At 37.3% G+C, this 19,648-nt stretch overlaps 1 protein-coding gene and 1 long non-coding RNA gene across 2 annotated transcripts in view; one reads left to right on the top strand and one right to left on the bottom strand.

Annotated features, from left to right (window-relative positions):
- Positions 1-763: 763 nt before the first annotated feature.
- The window catches only part of LOC125259489 (NLR family CARD domain-containing protein 3-like), a 39,452-nt gene continuing 20,567 nt past the window's right edge, over positions 764-19,648 (bottom strand). Inside the window, exons 9-12 of the mRNA XM_048177139.1 lie at positions 4,000-4,173; positions 3,105-3,278; positions 2,661-2,822; positions 764-2,266 (exon numbers count right to left, since the gene is read on the bottom strand). Coding sequence (XP_048033096.1) covers positions 2,257-2,266; positions 2,661-2,822; positions 3,105-3,278; positions 4,000-4,173 — 520 coding nt within the window. The 3' untranslated portion in view covers positions 764-2,256. The remainder of the gene's footprint in view (positions 2,267-2,660; positions 2,823-3,104; positions 3,279-3,999; positions 4,174-19,648) is intronic.
- LOC125258713 lies at positions 14,772-15,818 on the top strand. Its single transcript, XR_007182673.1, has 2 exons — positions 14,772-15,284; positions 15,463-15,818. It is a non-coding gene; the product is annotated as an uncharacterized LOC125258713 (long non-coding RNA).

Here is a 19,648-nt window from a genome sequence, read left to right on the forward strand (position 1 = left end):
TCTTTATAGCAGTTTTCTATGGGAGGAAAACACTTAACATATAATTAAACGTGTTCATATTCTGGGCTCATCTGCTCATAGATATTATGCTTTATTAGTATGGTGTTTACTGAGTTTGGTCTGTTAATATCACTGTCTTAATACATTAAACCACATTAAGAGCTTTTTCATGTTAAGCTTTTTAGAAAGTCACATTTTTTCTTGTCCGCTGGTTGTTGTTAAGCGCAAACATTGATTGCACAAATTGGACTGTTTTTTCTTCTAACAAGACCCAGCAGTTTAAAAATTATCTTTAATGTTCATATACTAATTATTATTCAGATATAATCAGCTAAAGCTGATAGTATTTCTTTCCTAATGAAATAAAGTCTAAAATATATCTTGACTAAGTGATCTGTCATGTCCTCTATCAGTATATAATGGACACTGATCGAATGAGTTTATTCTCCACCTTTTTACTTTTTTCAAAATACAACTTTATTCTAAATATTTTATTTCTACATTCTTTCTCGAAATTTAATGTTTTGTCTTGAAACAATGACTTTATTCTTAAAATTTAATGAGTTATCAACATTGTATTTCGACTTTCTCAAAAAACTGAGTTTAATCTCGCATTATAATGACTAATCTCAAGAAAAAAACAGGTTAACTGATATTTCCTGTTATTAGCCCCTCTTTAAAGTCTAGGGGTAAGAAGAGGCAAAAAGAGAACTTGCCATCTCCAGGTCCTAGGGCAAATACAATAATGCTCAATACCACAAGATTCAAAAATAACAAGATTTATTAAACAAATGGTAGGAATTAACAAAGAGACTTCAGGAGGGGAGAGGCCAAAATAAACTAAATTACTCTTAAAGTGAAGGGATAACTTACCTACCAAAAGAAAATGAAATAAAAATACAAACAATTCCCTAACTCCCTTTCTGCATAAACAGGAGAAAATGATTCTTTAATAAAATAAAGGCATCCAACTCCCTACAGAACTAGAAAGAAAAGATTTAGAGTAACAAGAAAATTAAAGCAACACAATAGAATAACTGATGTTAACAAATAACTCTTAAATTAACTGAAAAACTCAGTACTGCTCAGATTACACTCAAGTCTCAGGATTGCAAAAATTAGCTGAAACACTAGACAGCTCAGGTAAACCAGACAACTGAAGCCCACTTAAATACACCCGTTAGCTGAAACACTTCACAGCTCTTTACCTGAACACTACAGGCAAAACAATATACACAAAAGAACAGCGCTGGGACCAGACGATGGCAGCATCTCTCAGAGGAAGCCTCAGTCTCTCTCCTGGACCGGAAGTCTTCAGATTCATTTGTACTCCACCTAACGAGCTGCAGCAGGATTCAGGTGGCGCTCATGAGCCTGTCAGGCAGACAGTAGGAGGAGCAAGAGCAGCATAGGAAAAACACAGAGCACACATGGAGAAAACAAACAAAAAAGATACAATTCATAAAAAAAAGAATTTTTCATAGCAAAAAAGAAATAAATAAGATAAATTCCTACGTCCCTATGGACGTAACATCCAAAAACTCAAAAATCAAAACGGGTCAAATTGACCCACAACAGCACATGAGGGTTCAGCAGGAGAATCTCTGCATCTGCTTATGGAGATTCAATAAAGTGAACTTTTCACACAAAAATAGTTGCTCTTAACTGTATATTATATTATTTTATTTACATGCGACTGTAAATGTGGTGAAAGAGAAGATTATAATTTCTAATCAAAAAGCATTAGACTTTCTAGACCAGAGCAAGTGAAGGAACAAAATGATGTTAACTGGTAAAAATGTTTAGATGGACCAAATAAATGAATCTATATCATTTACATGCTATACTTGACAATCACATTTATGATTAATTTAATCATTATGGATGAGTTTAATCCAAACATTATTATATTTGTAGGCCTGATACTGAAGATTTCTGCTGACAGACTCATCTGAGCTTCTTCCTCCTGTTCCTCCTTTAAATAACACAAAACCATCATCTGAATATTAAAGCAACATTAATCATTCAATATCACATGTTTCTGATACTCATGCTAACACACATGCTGCTTTATTTAACTGTAAATCTGAGTCTCTTCCACCTGTATGAAACACATTTACACATTAATCACACATTTATTTCTCCTAATAGACGCAGTAGAGACTCTTCTGTGGATCATCTGATGGTCACTGATCCTCTCATGATCATTTCACAGATTTAAACTGATGTAAACGATCCATCAGGGATGTTTGGTGATTAAAATACACTGTAAGGAGGAACAGAAGAGAAAACAATCAGTGTTCAGTGGAACAAACTGCAAATTACTTATAATTAATGTTTTTTGAGTAAAAAGAAGTTACATTAAATTCCTGTAATCAGATTAATTACTGACTTTACATGATCTTGCAGAGATTTTTCTCAAACAATATTTGAGTTTTAAATACATTTAAAACATGAATGACTTTTCAAACTGAAATGATTCACTTCTACTGACACAGTTAATAAAGCAGGTGTTGTTGAATAAAGCTTTATATTTTGTTCTCACACAAACCCTTTATTGCATTAAAGCTTAAAGATAATTTCCTTCATGAATATCTGAAAGGTTTGTTCTTATATCAGAGGTGATGAAGATCTTTAATATCACAGTGATGTTTCCTCACCTCAGGACACAGTTTGAGTCTCGTAGCACGTCACGGAGCCGCTGCTTTGAGTTTCCGATCGTATTGATACTCAGATCAAGATATTTTAAAAACTGCAGTGCTTTTGATTTAGTCAAAGACTGAGTTAAAGAAGAAACATCTCTAATGCCACACCGCTGTAGACTAGAAACAAACAGAGGAAGAGAGATTATCTTACAAACAAATCATTAAAGTGAAGAATTTTACTCAAATATAATGTGAACTCAGACTCTTCATGAGATATTGAGTATAAAGTGTTTGTTTAAACTGTTAAAGTGTTAACTAATAGTATTTCTGAATCTTTCTTCAGATGGAGAAACACAGAAAGTGCAGCGCTATAAATAATGTGACTTGAGTCCAGTTGTGTTAAACTAAACAGTGAACTTTAATCACACTGTAACTGCTGTACAGTATAATGATACTAACTATAGTTTCTCCAGCTTGGATTGTGGGTTCATCAGTAGATCACTGAGGTTTTTCACTCCAGAGTCTCCTAGTTTATTATAGCTCAGGTTCAGCTCTCTCAGGTGTGATGGGTTTGATTTCAGAGCTGAAGTCAGGATGAGACACTGTTCCTCTGTAATACTGCAATCACACAGACTGAAGAGAGAAAGAGAAAATTACTCAAATCCATGTTCAGTTCATGTGTGAGTTAAATGAATCATTAATAAATGTCATACAGTCACTAATACACCAGCAAAATCATGGAAACTTCATGATATGAACAAACCAAGACAGGAGCATTTGAGGACACTAGTTACAATCCAGGTCTGGATCCGTCCTCACTCCACAAATAAGTGAATTTATCACTGCAGATTAATATATAGGATCAATATAGAAACAATAGAAAAGTTCATATTTAAATGGACAGATTTCACATTTTCAACATAAGAAAATCTTATACATGAATCAATTTATTTTAAGTCATTTAAAGTGTAGTTTACAACCTCTAAATACACATTTTGCTCAATAAATGAAGATTTAGTGAAAGTAGCATTAGTCCAGTATAACTGTAACTCTGTCAGAATAATCTACTGTCATTTGTTACGCTGTTTTTAGTCTGTTCTCACTTCTGTATTGTTTAAAAGATAAGATTTGACAGATTTCAGCATATGAAACTATTTTATATCCACAAAGTTTAATGCTCTTTCTACTGATACACATAACAAGCTGTTAACTAATAGTATTTCTGAATCTTTCTTCAGATGGAGAAACACAGAAAGTGCAGCGCTATAAATGATGTGACTTGAGTCCAGTTGTCTTAAACTAAACAGTGAACTTTAATCACACTGTAACTGCTGTACAGTATAATGATACTAACTCTAGTTTCTCCAGCTTGGATTGTGGGTTCATCAGTAGATCACTGAGGTTTTTCACTCCAGAGTCTCCTAGTTTATTCATGCTCAGGTTCAGCTCTCTCAGGTGTGATGGGTTTGATTTCAGAGCTGAAGTCAGAGCAGAACAACCTTCATCTGTCATATCACAGCGGCTTAACCTGCATTAGCAGAGAGAGAGAAATTTTTCTATTTTGAAAAAGACTTTATTATTTACATTAAGCACTTTAAAAAATATCCACTGTCTACATTAGTGGAAGAGAAAAACATATCAACAACAGAACATAGACTATGGAATAAATAAATTAAAACAGTAATTGTGACTTTTGTCTCACAATTGTGTGAAACTTTATTTCTCACAGTTCTTTGCTTGCGTTTCCTTTCATTGCGACTGACCATCAGGATTGCTGCTTCGTTATTATTGTACATAAAATGGAAGACATCATAAAGGATTATTTTTAGCGCGGATTTACCAATAAAGAAATTTTGATTTTACTGGAGGAGACACATAACATAAAGATTATTCTCCAGACATTAGAGAGAACATTAATATGCATGTTTCCACAGTAACCTTGTGCATAAGTACAGCATTTCAAGGAGAAAAAACAGCTTTTACTGCCATCTAGTGGGCTTAATACTAAAACACCAATACTGCAAATACTGTAATTCTGCAAATTAGAGTGGAAGTATTTGGTGAATAAAAGTTGTTTTTAACAGAATGGATACACTAATGAGTTTGACAAGTTTTGAGCAAATGTGTTGTGATTACACAATAATATCAATATAATAGTAATAATAATAAGAATCAGCTGTGGCGGAGGCTGAAGTGGCACATTTTATACAGCAACAGCTTCAGACTTCAGGACGGCAGCACGGCTGTTGGATGCACCAGAAATGTTACAGACAGAGAAACTGTCCGTCAGTTATTTGTGAGAAAAAAAGCAGAATTCTGAGATAAAAAGTCACAATTAATCTTTTTATTTTTTATTTAGTGGCGGAAACGGGCTTCCATAATAGACCCTCATTTTTACACCATTTCATTTAAAATGTGAGAAGATAATCCATGGAACTGAAATGAATTTTATGAAATCAAAATAATTTTACTGTAACTAAAACATAGCATTAATATTTTGATCTGATCCCAGTTCTAGTTTTTCTACTCATATAAATCGTTAACTTTGACCTATAATAAAATGTAAACATTGACAAATAAACCTCTTCTAACATATTTAAAACCAACAGTAAATACGTCTGTAGAAAAAGATTTATTAAAACTATAAAATAAATTTTGTAATAAACTAAAACTTTTTAATCTAAAACAATCGATATAAACTGCTATTGTAAAGTCTCCATTGTACGTCCCCAACTCTTGTACTTAAAATTAGCTTATAAAATGATGTCCAATCTGGTTTATCATCATCACACAGAAACATTACATCATGGTGTGTCAACCCTCTTATCAAGCACCTTTTTGTTAAAAACCAGGAGCCTCATTTATAAAACTTTGTGTAGAATTCATCCTAAAAGTGTACGTACGCACAAAAGATAGATTCTGCACACAAAAAAACAATCTGATGGTAACACTTTACTTGAAGGGGTGTGCATAAGACTGACATGACACATTCATAATCATGACATGACACGTGTCATGAATATGAAGGAGGTTTTATGAATGTTTATGACAACTGTCATTAAGTGTCATTCGCTCAATTATGTCATTTTTAATGCAAAGATGACATTGTTTGAGATGTCCGAGTTATGACAACTTGACATAAACCAACACATCATAACCTGTCAGGTTATGACATTATTTAGCTTTATGGGTTAACATTTACATTAAACTGTCATGTGGTTGGTTTTGACATTGGCTGTCATGAGGCCATTATAATAGTGTCATAAATATGTATCTTGAGCTAAAGTACAGTGGTACAAATTGAACTTGTCATTAAAATGTCATTAAGTGACAATACTCTGACAAATAATTGTATAACAGCGTCATGACTATTTTTCATTTCATGTTTTTTTTTGTTTTGTTTGTTTTTTTGTTTTTTGTTCTTTTAAGTTTCCTCCAACAGAAGGTCAGATAATAGACAATTTCAAATTTCGTAAAAAAGATGACACTGTTATAAAATAATGGTAACACTTTATTTTAGGGTCTTTTACTAGTTGCTTATTACTTTTAGCATGCATATTACTAAAATATTGGCTATTTATTAGTACTTATAAAGCACATATTAATGCCTTATTCTGCATGATCTTATTCTACATTCTTAAACCTACCCAATACCTAAACCTAACAATTAACTATAATAAGCAGTAAATTAAGAGTTTATTGAGGGAAAAGTCATAGTTAAACATTTATATATGTGTTCCCTATACTGAAATGTTACCAAAATAATGTAATGTAATGTTAACCCATAAAGCTAAGTAGTTTTTTAAGTTTGATAATTAATCTGCTATGTCATTTTTATGACAGGTTATGATGTGTTGGTTTATGTCAAGTTGTCATAACAAAGACATCTCAAACAATGTCATCTTTACATTAAAAATGACATAATTGAGCAAATGACATTTAATGACAGTTGTCATAAACATGCATAAAACCTCCTTCATATTCATGACATGTGTCAAGTCAAGATTATGAAGGTGTCATGTCAGTCTTATGATGGTGAGTAATAATTTCTTTAAATTAACCTGTTTGAGATCAAATTAATGCTAGAATTTCTGCTATAAATTATGGACATGGCATTAGACAACTAATTCTCATTTTCCTCAGTTATTTTGATTTATTTCCAGATTAAATCAAATGCTTGTTCTGACATACTAGAGCACGTACGCACATGCGCACTCTCCAAAAACAGTGCTTTAAATCTCTTGACAAACTAAAATATATAATTAACATTTGTATATATTCAAAATAAAAGATATACATTGTACTTAAAGGTGCTCTAAGTGATGTCAAGCATTTTTAGGCCAAAACATTTTTTGTCACATACAGCAAACATCTCCTCACTATCCACTAGCTGCCTGTCCCCTGAACACACTGTAAAAAAACGCGGTGTAGTCGCCACAAGCTCCAAAAACGGCAACAAAAACAAACTGGTGCAGCCTGGACCACTTAACATAATAAACATTCTCCAGTTTATTATGTTTGTAGTTACATTATGTCGTGAGATATACATCGAGTTTTTTTGTTTTAGTAGGCTACAACTGTTTTGACTTTATTTTAGTTCGTTTGAGAAGATAACTTGTATAAATGTATCAGTGGTTGCATAATAAAAGTTTCAGTTGTGATTGTGTCATTCCCTATTGCTTTCTCAGATAGCCTGCATAACTTTAACCAGACATTATTATTTTTAAAACACATTGAGAGTTATCAATGTGTTTTAATTAATTATCGCCTCAATTATCACCCCTCAAGAACAGCTGCAGCGCTTTACAACTATAGGACAGGAAGAGCTAAATAAACTTATCACTGCGTCTAAACCAACAACCAGATCCAATATCTAGATCCAATACCCACTAAACTACTGAAAGAGTTGTTACCTGTAGCAGAAGAGCCTCTTCAAAATATTATCAACTCGTCTTTATCTCTAGGTCACGTCCCAAGACCGTTCAAGCTAGCAGTTATTAAGCCTCTCATTAAGAAACCACAATTAGATCCAAATGTATTAGCAAATTACAGTATACAGACCCATTTCAAATCTTCCATTTATGTCTAAAATACTAGAAAAAGTGGTGTCGGTCCAATTGTGCTGCTTCTTGCAAAAAAACGCTATCTATGAAAAATTTCAGTCAGGATTCAGGTCTCATCATAGCACAGAAACTGCGCTCGTTAAAAATTACAAACGACTTACTTCTAGCTTCTGACCAAGGCTGTGTCTCAATACTAGTGTTACTTGATCTCAGTGCTGCGTTCGACACTATAGATCATAAAATACTCCTAGATCGACTACAAAATTACACTGGTATTCAGGGCCAGGCATTACAGTGGTTTATGTCGTACCTATCAGACCGTCACAATTTTGTCTATTTAAACGGGGAAAAATCTAAGACAACAATAGTAAACCATGGAGTGCCGCAAGGATCTGTGTTAGGCCCTCTGCTATTTTCAATATACATGCTGCCACTCGGCAATATTACAGTGGGTACGGAAAGTATTCAGACCCCCTTAAATTTTTCACTCTTTGTTATATTGCAGCCATTTGCTAAAATCATTTAAGTCATTTAAGAAATATCACATGGTCCTAAGTATTCAGACCCTTTGCTGTGACACTCATATATTTAACTCAGGTGCTGTCCATTTCTTCTGATCATCCTTGATGGTTCTACACCTTCATTTGAGTCCAGCTGTGTTTGATTATACTGATTGGACTTGATTAGGAAAGCCACACACCTGTCTATATAAGACCTTACAGCTCACAGTGCATGTCAGAGCAAATGAGAATCATGAGGTCAAAGGAACTGCCTGAAGAGCTCAGAGACAGAATTGTGGCAAGGCACAAATCTGACCAAGGTTACAAAAACATTTCTGCTGCACTTAAGGTTCCTAAGAGCACAGTGGCCTCCATAATCCTTAAATGGAAGACGTTTGGGACGACCAGAACCCTTCCTAGAGCTGGCCGTCCGGCCAAACTGAGCTATCAGGGGAGAAGAGCCTTGGTGAGAGAGGTAAAGAAGAACCCAAAGATCACTGTGGCTGAGCTCCAGAGATGCAGTCGGGAGATGGGAGAAAGTTGTAGAAAGTCAACCATCACTGCAGCCCTCCACCAGTCGGGGCTTTATGGCAGAGTGGCCCGACGGAAGCCTCTCCTTGTCACAGATCCCTTGTCTCCAGAACTCCAATTCCCATGATCCTCCTGTTCTCCACACCTGCACTCACTTCCCTTGTCATCTCCCCATCATCACTCATCATCATCACCTGGACTTCCTCGTTTGCACTCCCTATGTATATATGGACTCACTCCCTTCACTCCTTGTCTGTTCTTATATGTTATTCTATGTGTTGATGTTGGATCTCTTCGTTGTATCAATAAACCCATCAATTGTGGATAAGTCCGTGAAAGCTTCATCTTTTCAACACCAACCGTAACAGAAGAACAGACCCATACCGCTGGACCTCCACAATTCAAGAGATGAGTATCTACCTGATCCCCGAGCATCAAGTGTCTCTCCAGGCGGACGAAAGTCTTTGCCGTTTGCGGCAGGGTGGCAGGCCGTTGGAGAGGTATGTGGAGGAGTTTTTGGAGGTTTCCAATTTGGTGAGCTGGACCGATGCCTGTATTAACGTTGTGTTTCTGATGGGACTGGACCGGGACGTAATTCGTTATAACGAACCAGCCTGTAATTTCTCCTTAGTCGATTCTCTAAATTTAATTCTCTCCTTAAATGGTTCTAACTTTGAAGTCAGTAAAATTCAAAGGAACCAGAGTCCCAGTCCAGCCCCATCAGCAACGTATCAGGCATCGCCAGCTCACCTCACCCCAGAACCCTGCACATACCGCTTCAACGGTCCTGCCCACTCCTGGCCGCCAGCCGCCGCCGAGCCATCAGCTCCAGCCGCCGCCGAGCCCTCAGCTCCAGTCTCGGCCGCCGAGCCTTCCGCTCCAGTCTCGGCCGCCGAGCCCTCCGCTCCAGTCTCGGCCGCCGAGCCCTCCGCTCCAGTCTCGGCCGCCGAGCCCTCCGCTCCAGTCTCGGCCGCCGAGCCCTCCGCTCCAGTCTCGGCCGCCGAGCCTTCCGCTCCAGTCTCGGCCGCCGAGCCAGCCGCTCCACGCGCCACCAAGCCAGCACCATGCTCCTCCACCCACATTTCCACGATATTTCTGGGACCCCTCAAGATGATCCTAAACCTCCCCAAGTATTTTTTGGGGGGGGGCCAAGTACCCGTGGGTGGGGGACATGTGGGGGACACACATGTGGGTGGGGCTTTGCCATGGCCGCCCAAGGCTCCTGACCCGCCATAGCTGCCCACTGCACCTGACCCGCCATGGCTGCCCACTGCACCTGACCCGTCGTGGCTGCCCACTGCACCTGACCCGCCGTGGCTGCCCGCTGCACCTGACCCGCCGTGGCTGCCCGCTGCACCTGACCTGCCGTGGCTGCCCGCTGCACCTGACCCGCCGTGGCTGCCCGCTGCACCTGATCCGCCGTGGCTGCCCGCTGCACCTGACCCGCCATGGCTGACCTCCACTCCTACCCATGCCTCTCCCTGCACCGGCATGAGGTCTCCAGGGCGCCCACCCCCCCTCCCCGGTGTTCCATCTACGGCCTGAGGTCACGCCTACCGGGAGGTACTGTCACAGATCCCTTGTCTCCAGAACTCCAATTCCCATGATCCTCCTGTTCTCCACACCTGCACTCACTTCCCTCATCATCTCCCCATCATCACTCATCATCATCACCTGGACTTCCTCGTTTGCACTCCCTATATATATGGACTCACTCCCTTCACTCCTTGTCTGTTCTTATATGTTATTCTATGTGTTGATGTTGGATCTCTTCGTTGTATCAATAAACCCATCAGTTGTGGATAAGTCAGTGAAAGCTTCATCTTTTCAACACCAACCGTAACACTCCTCAGTGCAAGACACATGAAAGCCCACATGGAGTTTGCTAAGATGGTGAGAAATAAGATTCTCTGGTCTGATGAGACCAAGATAGAACTTTTTGGCCTTAATTCTAAGCAGTATGTGTGGAGAAAACCAGGCACTGCTCATCACCTGTCCAATACAGTCCCAACAGTGAAGCATGGTGGTGGCAGCATCATGCTGTGGGGGTGTTTTTCAGCTGCAGGGACAGGACGACTGGTTGCGATCGAGGGAAAGATGAATGCGGCCAAGTACAGGGATATCCTGCACGAAAACCTTCTCCAGAGTGCTCAGGACCTCAGACTGGGCCGAAGGTTTACCTTCTAACAATGACCCTAAGCACACAGCTAAAATAATGAAGGAGTGGCTTCACAACAACTCCGGGACTGTTCTTGAATGGCCCAGCCAGAGCCCTGACTTAAACCCAATTGAGCATCTCTGGAGAGACCTAAAAATGGCTGTCCACCAACGTTTACCATCCAACCTGACAGAACTGGAGAGGATCTGCAAGGAGGAATGGCAGAGGATCCCCAAATCCAGGTGTGAAAAACTTGTTGCATCTTTCCCAAAAAGACTCATGGCTGTATTAGATCAAAAGGGTGCTTCTGCTAAATACTGAGCAAAGGGTCTGAATACTTAGGACCATGTGATATTTCAGTTTTTCTTTTTTAATAAATCTGCAAAAATGTCAACAATTCTGTGTTTTTCTGTTAATATGGGGTGCTGTGTGTACATTAATGAGGAAAAAAATGAACTTAAATGATTTTAGCAAATGGCTGCAATATAACAAAGAGTGAAAAATTTAAGGGGGTCTGAATACTTTCCGTACCCACTGTATAAGAAAACATGGAATTAGTTTCCACTGCTATGCTGATGATACTCAGTTATATATTTCAACACAACCAGATGAAATCTCTAAATTATCCAATCTGACAGAATTAAAGAAGTAAAACATTGGATGACTAGTAATTTTCTTCTATTAAATTCAGATAAGACTGAAATTTTACTTATTGGGCCAAAAACCTGTACACAGAATCTCTCAGACTACAATCTGCATTTAGAAGGATGTACTGTTACTCCATCCTCGACAGTTAAAGACCTGGTGTTATATTAGACAGCAACTTGTCCTTTGAAAATCATATTTCATATGTTACAAAAACAGCCTTCTTACACCTAAGGAACATTGCTAAGATACGGAATATGTTATCTATTTGTGATGCAGAAAAGTTAGTTCATGCTTTCATGATGTCTCGACTAGATTACTGTAATGCATTATTAGCTGGTTGTCCTGCTTCCTCAATAAACAAGCTACAATTAGTACAAAATGCAGCTGCTAGAGTTCTTACCAGCTCAAGAAAATATGATCATATAACACCAATTTTATCATCTCTACACTGGTTACCCATTAAGTTCCATATCGATTATAAAGTATTGCTAATGACCTATAAGGCTCTAAATCAGTGGTTCTCAACCTTTTTTGGGCCAGCGCCCCCTATCCATTATCCAGGTCCTTTACCGCCCCCCAAACACACACACAAAAACAAAAAGGATAAATGTCTTTATTGAAAGTATACTGATAATTATTCTGTATTAATAATAATAATGTGTATAATTCACATCTGTGTTTTCTTCTTCTTATTATTATTATTAGTAGTAATATTAAATCCGTAACTTTTTGTATTTAAAATGTAGGCTACCAAATTTATATAATCGGTGAGTAGCCAACATCATGAATCCATTTTCCAAACTGTGTTTTTGTCTTATCCTGAATCACTACTACACACCTAATAAGAGTTTATATTGGGACTATTAGACTGGTTCGAGTCGGCACCGCTGCAGAGTACAGTACCTGCAGTACCAAGACGCCTGCAGTTTAGTTTATTTACCGCTAGAGCTTCAAAAGTTACGGACTGCAGCTTTTTTAAATTCATTAAAAAGCATGTCACTGAAAGCCAAATAACAGATTTGATTTGACTGAACAGTGGCAGGCAGACCTTAAGTTGTGCCGGGACAAGCCGAAACCTCCGAAATCTGATCCGGCACCTCATTTGGGGGATCCCCCTCTCATAAGACCAAAAGTGGTCCATGCCATGTTTTGTGTTTTCCGACACATACGCAACATATAAAGCAGTGGCTGTCAATTTTTTTTTAAAGAACGACATTTTTTAATTGACGCGACCAAACCAAGTCAAAACAAGCATAAGAATACTAAAATATATAATATACATAAAATGTATAATATACTTATACAGAACAAGAATAAAAACTTATAAGTAGCTATAAACAAGCCCAAACGAATTAATTTGAGGCAATACTGAAAGAAAAAACCGGTGTTCTCAAGCAGCCTCTCGTTCGGCACGAATTCAAATGTTTCCATATTAGCAATGTATGTGGATGCTGTACTTTTATTTATTATGTCAAATAGGATTTGTACTTCACTCCCGTTTCAATATCAACAAAAAAAATCATCCTCTTCACATGAGCAAAAATGTATTTGGCAGGACCAGTTTCAGCGGTGGTCACGCTGAACGGCACAGATAGGATACTATGGAGTAGGCTATGTAAAATGAGCAGTGTAATTTTTATATGTTTTTGGCTGCCGGTATTTTATTTTGATAATGAACAGGCTGCGATGTCAAGTTTGCAAAGAACAAGTTGAGTGCGCACGCGAGGCGCCGGCGCGATCACTTCAACTGTTTCCTTATACCAGCAGAAACAACTTAAATACTCCGTAATTTACAGATATGAGTAAGACATTATTCGATACTACAAAGTTTACTTTTATACACTCACACTAAAAACAGAACATTGTGCTTTTGCAAAATAAAGAAAACAGGATGCGCTTTTTGCCATCTCAGTTTCCTTTCCTTGAACTTGTTTGTGGAGCGCCGCGCTGATACACCCACTGTAAATGTTTCTCTTTGTGAGGTTTGGTTTGGAGTGGCTGAAATGCATCTTTAAGCACAACTGCCAGCCAGCATGGAGAGCTTCTTGAGACTCCAGAGACACCAGCAGCTTCAAATACCTGTTTGCTGCTCAACACTGGCTTTTTTTATAGCTGCCCTTTTAATACAATAAATTTTTTTGATAGGAACTTTCCTTAATAAGCCTTTATCTGACCGAGTTCTGCCGTGCTCTAAATCACTCACAAATTTTATGATAATTCGATAATCTCCCTTCAGTTTCACACAATATTAGTTGTTTTCATGCCTTTTGCACAACATTGCACCATTTCATGCTTTTCATCTTCAGAAAGATCTTTCTTCCTCCCCATATTGCATGAGAACTGTGACTTGCTTAATAATGTGGAACAACCTCTACACTGTTAAATGTCGCTGTAGATTTTGCAGCACAGTACTGTAAAAACCTACAGTACAGTACCATATTTCTATATTACAGTAAAATACTGTAATTTATATTGCATTCTGGGTAATTTTGATTGAGCGGGAATATTTTACAGTACATTTTAGTGTTGCTGTAACCCTGCTGTAACCTGGCTGTAATATACCAGGCAATTATACAGGATTGCTGTAAATAACGCGCCACCTGACGTCACATCACACAGACAGAAGAACACGGCCGCTGGTGACTGGAGAAGCAGAACGGTGTGTTTCTGGAAGTTTGGTAAGTTAATTTTACTATTAGGTTTTTACAAAGTGTATCGTTTTTATTCTGGAATGAAACTGCACATTTAGCCAGCGAATGTTGCTAGCTGTAGTCGAAAACACAGTTATTAGATGTGTACGCGCTGTTTTGCCCCGCTGCTCTCCTGAAATTTTAAAATCTAACTCAGTGAATTAGCTTCGGGTTTATTTCTACCAAACTCGATGTCGATGATTGTTGGAACCGTGGAAAGACGAACCGAAACGGGTTTGGTGAGTTTTAATTTGTTTCTGTCGAGTTTGAACGAAGTTTGTTTTACTAATGCGCGCGAGGTTGGAATCTGCTGGGAGATCGATAGACGGCCGTTTGTGTTTAAACAAAAAGGATCTTGCGATTAAAAAAAAGTATATTCCTGTGGGGATCTTTTCCATAATGTTGTCCGATTCGAGCCTGTCAGTGAGAAAAACAAGCACTTTTATAGTCGTACACTGACGGTGCACACAAGCTCAAACGTAGTTAACTTATATTTGTCGTCCACTGACGGCTGCAGCGGCCGCGGTCTTCAGTTAACGTTAGTGCTTAGGCACAAAAACATGGAAAAAGATGGCCCAGATCGAAAATACTTAAGTTTCACTTGAAACGTACTGTAAATGGGTGGTTTGGGGTCAGAGAGATTGGCTATTGTTAACTTGGCCAGATTATTACTGCATCTGTTTGGGCAAGAAGACCCTGTTCTGTAGCATAGTGACTGTAATGACAATAAACGATTATGATTATTAAAAAAAATATGAATTGGGGTATAAATTACCTTTATCACCGTTTATAATTATCTATTAGACAACAAAGCAAGTATAATGCATGCCATGGCAATATATTCAGCAAGGTCAAGGATAATATTTTACTAACCTAGATGTATTATTGAAGTAGGCCTATATGAAATGCATGTGGCAACAGTGTATGTGTTAGCCTATCCCCAACAAGCAACATCAATGAATAAACATTTATTTTGATTTCTTCCAGCAGTGTGGTCCACTTGTCTTTGCATCCTGGGAAGTGCATTGCTTTCACAAGGAAGCGTATTTGTAAGTATTAGCCATAATAATACAACCTTTTACACTTTAAAAATAAGTTGCATTTTGTTTTGCTACAGAATTTTCATTTGACATTTCTATCTTACACTGTCTGTTCATCTTTATTGGTGCTGTGGATAACAGTTTTTGTAATATGTGTATTTGTGTTTGTGCCTTGACTTTGTTACAGTTTTGGCATTGAAGGAAAGAAATGTACTGCCCGACAGGGAGTGAGCAGAAGATCAGGACGGTGGTGCAGAGTGATGGCCATCAACCCACATGTCAACAGCTTCGTTCGGTCCTTTGTGTTTAAATGGAAGACTTCACACTGAGGGACTGTGGCCTGTTTGCAGCCATCCACGTGCCCTTCAGTTAGGGGTGAATCTTGTGAGACACTTGTTGTTTTTGCTCACTTTTTAAGATAAATCAAATTTCTGATGTACTGTACCAAGACCGTTGCTGATGGGGCGAAAGATGGTGACAATTCTGAAATGTTTTGAAATGTTTAAATATATTGATTGAATAAAAATACATTTTTTAAATTTACTCTGGTTTGCCTTTTGATTTGTAATGTTATTCTGTAGTATAGTACTATTGTAATATTACTAACTATAGTATGTATATAACTATATAATACAATATAGTAAAATACAGTAAAAATTGATCAAATTACAAAATACTGTAAAAATACAGTAAAATACTGTTATGTAGTTATACAGTACTGTTCTTTGTACTGTAAAATTGCATTACAGTACATTGCTGTAAAGTGAAATACAGTACATTGCTGGCAACCCTGCTGCCAGTACTGTACTGTAAAAATACAGGGAAATTGTTAACAGTGTAAGTAGGGTTTCCATAGATCTGGCAAATTATTTTGTCTGAGATTGACACCAGTTATCTAAAAAGACATGGATAAATAAACAAACAAACATTTTCTTAGAAAAACTAAAATCTGAATGTTTATTGTACTGAAATCTTACTGATATGTCAATTGCATAATAATTTGGAACACAGTGTAGACATATGAGACTGTTTATTGACATCTTTAAAACATAGTTTAATAAAGCCGGCATTTAAAAACAATTTGACAGGTTTTTTTTATCCATTTGAAAATATAGTTAAAATATGCTATTATAAACTCGTAGGGGCAACAAATCAACTTCCGACTCTCTTCCATGCCACTCAGAGTATGGGCTGTACAGTCATTTCAGCGCTAATGTGTGCACTTTTTTTACAGTCTATGGTGTGCACTTAGGTTTTATTACGCATTTAGGAGAGTATTGCAAGAAGTTGCTTACATTAATCTTACTTTCGAGTTAATACAATCATGATTTTTCATGAAAAATTATGTTATAATTATAGGCTTAAATACCTTGGTATCAGCTTGTTATCATCAATGGTATAATTAATTCAATTCAAATTTATTTGGTTTGTCATGATTAATTTGTGTCCATAATCAGTAAAATAAAAATAAAAAAATCTTCTAACAAGAATAAACACATATGAACAATTATATTAAATTATTATTTTAGGCTATTATTAATTATTTTTAACTAAATTATCCAAGCAGCGTTTTGCGCTCAGGTGTGATAGCGAAATTAGCCTACAGAATATATTTAAATTAATTATCCATCAAATTGTCATTTTCTCCTTACAGTCTTGCGAGTTAACAATAATGCCCAGTAAATTACTTTGTGAACAAAGAAAACATTTTGGCATTAGGCATTAAAAATGTAAAAGTTTTACCATTATAAATAGAATTTAGTTTCATTAATTTTAAAATTCGTCACTGGAGTGAATGGGAACATGATTTATTGAAAATATTTGAAAATAAAAGTGGTTCTTAAGTCAATACTTTTTTAATGGCTTGACAACTTTCCATTCCTCCGCTGGTTCAGTGCTGGATTCAAGCCACCACCGGATTGTTGTCAGCGCGAAACACATTTTTGTGCACGTGAATTCTTGCCAGCGCTTGAGCGCTGGTCTATGACTAGAAAAAAAGAATCGTTGCAAAAGATACGATACATAGCCTAACATGTTGCGTTAAACTGTTAGATTTTAGAATGTTGTAGGCAATTCTTTTGCAAGTAATTACAAGTTTAATCTTGTCTTGCCTGGATCTTTGGTGTAAACTCGTGAACGCCCCCCAAGAACACCTGAACGCCCCCCTTTTAAAAATCTTGCTTCCAACGCCCCCCGTTGTTCTCTCAACGCCCCCTGGGGGGGCGGTACCCAGGGCCGGGTTAGGGGTGGGGGTGGGGGGTTTTGTGCTGGGGGCTAGGAGGGGCAGTGCCCCCCCAGATTTCTCTTGTGCCCCTCCAACATCCCCAGGATACTCGTTTTTTTGTGATAGCACAAAAAATGTAAAAAATATATCAACACTAATTTAGTTACATACGCAAATTACTAGAGACATTGTGCGGTTGTATTTTTCATCCTTTTACAGTTCTCCCTCACAGACACGCTCAGCTCTTCAGGTGCTCACACCATGCTAGAATTGCCATAATTACAAGATTTCAACTTGTAAAAAAAATTCATGTCCTCATCCACATCCTTTTTATAAGAAGTTTTCCAAGACTTTTGCACACCTTATCTGATCACTTCTCAAGACAGCCATTGACAATCATATGAGCAGATGACATGCAGCTCCTTTATAAATGTGCTCTAGTCTCTATTTAAACACATTGTTAATACATTACTACTACACGATCATGGAACATTTGAGAATTTAGCTTGGAATTTTAAAATTGTGATTTCCAAGTCATGAAAAATCTTGAAAATTAATAAATTAAAAACAAAAAAATATATAGATGTAACTATTCTAGTAAAATATAAAATAGTTTTGCTCAGTTATGTTCAGCTCTAAAATATTCTATCAGCATATTGCACTATTTGTTGAATAGTAGCCTATTATTTGATGTGATAACAACTTTAAGAATCTGCAAAATATCAATAATTTAAAAAATAAATAAGTGAGATCAAAAATATTTTTTTCATTTAGCACTGCAACAAAAATGTATTATTATGAGATGTTTACATATAGTCCAAAATATATAATATCTGCCTTTACACAAATTAAGCAGTTCAAAAGTTTACATACACTTAATTTATTCTCAGTACTGTGTGTCATTAATTTACGACTGTTTTTATAATTTTCTTTATGATAAGATCCATGTTTGGGACTCTTCTCATACCTAACTGTTACAAATGGTGAAAACATTTACTGATACTCCAGAAGGAAACAATGCATCAAAATTCAGGGGGTATAAACATTTGCACAGGATGGTTGGAGGGTAAATTGTTTTTATTTTGTCTTTTTGAAAGTGTTTTATGAAGCTTTTGTAGGACAGAACTAAAAAAAAAGTAGATCTTTAAATAAAATAAGAAATTTCAAGTCTTATGCAGTCAGAATTTCCAGTCATCCTGTTCATAGGTTTACAACCCACTGGCTCTCTTATTGTGTTGTTTTCTTGGGCATCAGTGAATGTTTGTAGCTTTTGATCATCCAGGTAACAATACACACTATTAAGAATCAAGCATATAAACTTTTGAACTAGATCTTTTGTGTAAATTCAGTTATTATTATGTCTTGTGGTTTTTATTTTTATATAGCCAAAATAACTGAGCACAACTCTACAGAAATTAACCAAAAATATAGGGGGGAAAACACAAAAAAGGAAAGAATCATGCAACCAGGTCTTCTAATGGTTTAAATTTCTTCAATAAACCAAGTTTTCTTCCACTTTTAAATTTGACCATTCTTAAAGATTTAGAGTAAATCCAAATCATAAACCTATGAACCATAAATCATATTATGCTGCCCCACCAAGTTTTCGAAATGCCCCCCCAGTCACGCAATCCTAGAACCGGGCCTGGCGGTACCGCCCCGTTGAGAAACACTACTCTAAATGGTTTAGCTCCTGTGTACTTAACCGATCTTCTATCGCCCTACAATCCTTCACACTCTTTAAGATCACAAAACTCTGGACTTCTGGTTGTACCTAGGATATCTAAGTCCACTAAAGGAGGGAGAGCGTTTTCACATTTGGCTCCTAAACTCTGGAATAGCCTTCCTGATAATGTTCGGGGCTCAGACTCACTCACCCAGTTTAAATCTAGATTAAAGACACATCTCTTTAGTCAAGCGTTCACATAACTCAGCTCATGTCAAATCACTTGCATGTGACTATCTTTGCTTAATGTTATGATCAGAAGCTACGCTAATTATTCTCCATTTGCTTTTCTGTGTGATGAGAGAGTACATCAGCTTCAGTTTGGATCCAGACCTCAGATGACCAACACTTATGAAGAGACGGCGCCAACTCCTGCGAGGACTTCAGAAGACGCAATCATCTGGATCAACATGCACATTCCAA

Source organism: Megalobrama amblycephala, linkage group LG23, assembly GCF_018812025.1.
Source record: "Megalobrama amblycephala isolate DHTTF-2021 linkage group LG23, ASM1881202v1, whole genome shotgun sequence".
In the NCBI taxonomy this organism is placed as follows: domain Eukaryota; kingdom Metazoa; phylum Chordata; class Actinopteri; order Cypriniformes; family Xenocyprididae; genus Megalobrama; species Megalobrama amblycephala.